The sequence below is a fragment of the Camellia sinensis genome, chromosome 1 (genome assembly GCF_055761805.1).
Source record: "Camellia sinensis isolate YWXY chromosome 1, ASM5576180v1, whole genome shotgun sequence".
Classification (NCBI taxonomy): domain Eukaryota; kingdom Viridiplantae; phylum Streptophyta; class Magnoliopsida; order Ericales; family Theaceae; genus Camellia; species Camellia sinensis.
In genome coordinates, this window is record NC_138961.1 from 50,071,706 (window position 1) to 50,076,471 (window position 4,766).

Below are 4,766 nucleotides of genomic sequence, written 5' to 3' on the forward strand. Positions count from 1 at the left end.
AATTCGAATTCTGGACCGACAAGTGAAACAATTATGAAATCGAGAAATCCCAATGGTAAAAGTGCAATGGCAAGAACATTACGGAACCAAAGCAACTTGGGAAAAAAAAGAGGAGATGCAACACCAACATCCGCATCTGTTCTGATCTTGAGGTAAACAAGTTTGAGGGACCAAACTTATTTAAGGGGGGGAGAGTGTAATAACTAGACCCCCATATCTTTTTCTGGTATATTTTCGGTGCTTTATTTTGTGCACTTAATTGCTTATTGTGAAATTTCATGTGAAATGAGGTTTAATTAAGCAAAATGTATGAATATTGATTCATATCTGTTTAATAAGGAAGTATCTGCCACAATTAAAATGTTGGGATCAGAAATTGAGAGCCTTAGAGGCTTGATAATCCAAAATTGATTTTACATTTGAGATCAGCATAATTTTTAGGTAATAATAAGCATTTATGTGAAATTTCAATTTGGGATGATTAAACGATGGATTTTTGTCCTATTCACATTATATATATATATATCTATGTACCAATGATCTTTAAACACTTTGACTAAGAAGCTTCATTGAAAAATATCTCCTGAGAGAAAAGATTAGAGAAGGGTTTGAGAAGTAGGGGGAGAAGATCATCAAGAAGGTTGGGAATTTGGGAGACTCAAGCCTAAGGTAAATTTATTCATCATCTATGATTCTTCATTTGAATTTGAGAGGGATTCCTCACAATCATGTGACTTAGGGTATGAGAGGGAAGTTAGTATTTGATTCTTGCTTAATTTGGAACATGGTTTATCACTTTGGTGTTATATGTATAGGAAGTTGCACTCTATTCCTTCTATTGACATGTTTGAACTCAATTAGGTGGATATGTGTGTATGAAGTTAGAATCTCATGAATTGAGTTATGTTTTTGGTTATGGAATAAAGATCTAGTTTATATTTGGATCATCATATGTTGTACCTCCTAATTACATGATTTTTGAACCCTGTTTTAGCAATTAAAGGATCTATTTTGGACCTTGTTGATGCCCACCAAAAATTGGATTTTGTATGAATTTCGGACTGTCAAACAGGGGCCAGGCCGCACGTGCGGAGGTCACGGCCGCACGTGCGGAAAAGAGGAAGAAAACTGGATTTGCATACTGTTTTAGGCTGCTCGAGCGGAGAAGGGGCACCGCACGTGCGGTCCATGTATGCACGTGCGGAGGGTACGGCCGCACGTGCGGCCCAGGATCGGGAAAATTTGCCTCCTCCGTTTTAGGAGCTCGTCCCCTGGATGTTTTTAAAATATGTATTTGAAGCCTTTTTGATAGTTTTAAATTCATGTGAAATGAAGAGATCCCAAAAATGATTAACAGAGGAAAAGGAAATATTTCATGAGTTGTGTATGTATGCAGGACATACTCCGGGAAGAACTAACGCTCCGCCACAACACTGTGAGTAACAGTACCATAAATGTACGTTTCTTTATCGTTAATAACTATTGTTGTTAACATTTTGTTTCCCGTAAATAATTACGTTAACATGTATATTGGTTGGAAATCGGAGTGAATTCATGTAACATTGAAGGAGTTGTGTGCATCGGTATGACTCTGGAATTACTCTGTTCTGTGAATTCTGTTAGGCCGATGGCCGTTCTGTAAATTCTGTTTGGCCAATGGTCGTTCTGTAAATTCGGTTAGGCCAATGGCTGTTCTGTAAATTTTGTTAGGCCGATGGCCGTTCTGGATATTACTGGGCTTAAGCCACTCTGTTTAAAAACTGGGCCTACGGCCGTTCTGGAAATAATTACAAGATAAAGTTAATGATATACCTCTGCAGTTACATGCTTTATCATTCAAGATAATCATTGATTGTTTAGTTCTATTATTCACTGAGCTTCGCTCACTCTGTATCTTGTCTATTTCTGTAGGTAATTAACCTGGGAGCCAGTCTTAGTTCTTGAGGCTCGTCTCTCTTTTGTCAACCTCAATGTGTCCAGGCACTTAGGTGGAGCCGTCTCATTTTTGTGGACTTTTGTCAAGCTTTGGCTTGTACTCTAATTGCCTGTTTAAGGTTGAATTGTATATAAACCCTTGACCCTCCTATGTTTTTGTCATACGCCCAATCTTGGGGTAGGGTCTGTATATGTAAATGTACTTAACAGGTTCTGCTGATACATGTCACTGTATGTTACTTGCTTATGCAATGTTATGATCCTGGCATGGTAGTGGTAGCTCAATGGATGTTATTTTATGTCATTGTAAGATATTTATGCTTCCGTTCAGGCCCCATATGATATGTATATCAGGTTAAGTGTCTGTTTCTGAGTAGGTTATGCCCGAACTTTTAGGGGCGAGTTTGGGGCGTGACAAGTGGTATCAGAGCACGAGTTGCTATCCCACACACGGATCGATTGAGCCTTAGGTTGTTGAGAAAAGATTTAGGCATCATGTATAACATTCTGGAAGTATATGGAAGATCGATGGCAACGTTAGATGTATTCTGCTAATGCCAACAATTTTGAACTGTGTCTGTTATATGTATATAATTAATTGTTATGTAGATTATGGTGTGAACAAGAACGGAAGACCCGAAAGATGCCACTTCTGCACGGTTGGACAGGATGGAGAGAATGATTATGGAAATGGCAGAAACCTTACGGCAACAACAGCAACTGCCACAACCGCCCCCACCACCGGTGCCTCCACCTGTGGTACAAGATTTGCAAGCTGAGGACCGAACCATTACACTCACAAAGGAGTTTAAAAAGATGAAACCACCATCCTTCAAAGGAGGAATAGAACCAATGAAAGCCGAGGCATGGGTGTTGGGAATAGAAAAACTATTTGAAGTATTTCCCTATACCGAGGCTCAAAGAGTGCAATTGGCTGCCTTCACTCTCGAAGATGAAGCGCGAATATGGTGGATGCTTACGAGAACTGTGCAACAGGGGTTAACATGGAACATATTCTTGGAATTGTGTTATGATAAGTACTTTCCTTAGAGTGCGCGAGACAAGAAAGTGACTGAATTTGAAACTCTTCGACAAGGGAACGAGACTGTAGTGGAGTATGAAGCTCAATTTGCAGAAATCGCTCGGTTTGCACCGCATATGGTGGATACGGATTATAAGGCGGCACAGAAATTGGAAAGGGGATTACGGAGTGCTATCCTGGATAAAGTCAATATGTTAAAGCTACCTACCTATGTGCATGTGTTGGAGAGGGCTGTTATAGCAGAGGGAAACCTTGCGGCTCAGAGTCGGATTTCTGAATGGAGGGGAAAGAGGCAGAATAATCAATTGTCAAGGGGGTCAAGTGCTCCGCCAAACAAGAAGCAAAATTCAGGGATCTCCAACACTACCACTTCTACTCAAGATTCAGCCCCTGTGTGTTCAGAATGTGGAAGGAGGAACCGCGGAATTTGTCACCGATTATCTGGAGCATGTTTTTGATGTGGTAAAATGGGTCATTTGGTAAGGGATTGTCCTTAAATGAATCAACAGAATAACAATAAAAGTATTACAAGTTCAGTAGGATCTGCACCAGCTTCCAGCACCAAGTCGGCTGCCAAACCTGCTAACAATAAGGACACCGCGAGACAAGGCAGGGTGTTTGCATTGGTCCCGGCGGATTTGCAAAATGCGGCGACAGTAGTGTCAGGTACTTTTATTGTTCACGGTCATTCTGCTCATGTATTGTTTGATTCCGGCTCTACCTATTCCTTTGTGTCAAAATTATTTGCTCAATATTTAGATAGATCTGAAGAAGTATTATCCTATATGCTATGTGTGTCCTCACCCTTGGGGGATTCTATGATCTGTACCTCTGTATATTTTGCTTGTGAACTCCTCATTGGGGATGTCCGGGTCTATGCCAACCTGTTACCTCTTGATATGATTTATTTTGATATTATTCTGGGAATGGACTGGTTGAGTGAATATGGTGCCACTATAGACTGTTTGACTAACCAAATCAGTTTCCACCCTCTGGGACAATCAGAGTCTATTTTTCGGGGACAGGAGGTGACTCTTCCACCTTATTTGATTTCTGCAGCAAAGCCATGTAAATTAATTCAGAAGGAGTGTCAGGTGTATTTATGTAGTGTTTTGGAAGGGCCAATGATGAATGGGAGTATCGATATGATTCCAGTTGTTTGTGAATTTCCAGATGTTTTTCCGGAAGAATTACCAGCGAAATTAGTGGACCATGAAATTGAGTTTACAATTAAAGTAGAGCCGGGAACTTAACCCATTTCTAAGACTCCGTATAGAATGTCACTAGCTAAAATGAAGGAATTAACGGTTCAGTTGCAAGATTTACTTGATAAGGGATTCATTCGCCCGAGTGTTTCTCCATGGGGTGTACTAGTTCTGTTTGTGAAAAAGAAAGACGGAACACTCCGATTATGTATACACTATAGGGAGCTTAATAAAGTAACAATTAAGAATAAGTACCCACTGCCGCGGATTGATGACTTGTTTGACCAACTACAAGGGGCACAAGTCTTTTCGAAGATTGATTTACGATCCGGATACCATCAACTGAAGGTTAAAGCTGATGATGTTGAGAAGACAGCTTTTCGAACCCAATACGGTCATTATGAATTTCTAGTTATGCCTTTTGGAGTTATCAACGCGCTAGCAGCATTTACGGATTTGATGAACCGGGTCTTTAAGCCTTATTTGGATCAGTTTGTGATGGTCTTTATTGATGATATCCTCATTTACTCGAAGAATGCAGGAGCTAATGAGAGTCATCTTTGCTTAACTCTTCAGACCCTCCG

At 40.3% G+C, this 4,766-nt stretch overlaps 1 protein-coding gene across 1 annotated transcript; it reads left to right on the forward strand.

Moving 5' to 3' along the window:
• The first annotated feature begins 2,900 nt into the window (after positions 1-2,900).
• Positions 2,901-4,230, forward strand: LOC145795783 (uncharacterized). The gene is made up of 3 exons (XM_082880702.1): positions 2,901-2,933; positions 2,986-3,369; positions 3,487-4,230. The coding sequence occupies exons 1-3, from the start codon at positions 2,901-2,903 to the stop codon at positions 4,228-4,230; spliced, it is 1,161 nt and encodes a 386-aa protein (XP_082736828.1).
• The last annotated feature ends 536 nt before the right edge of the window (positions 4,231-4,766 follow it).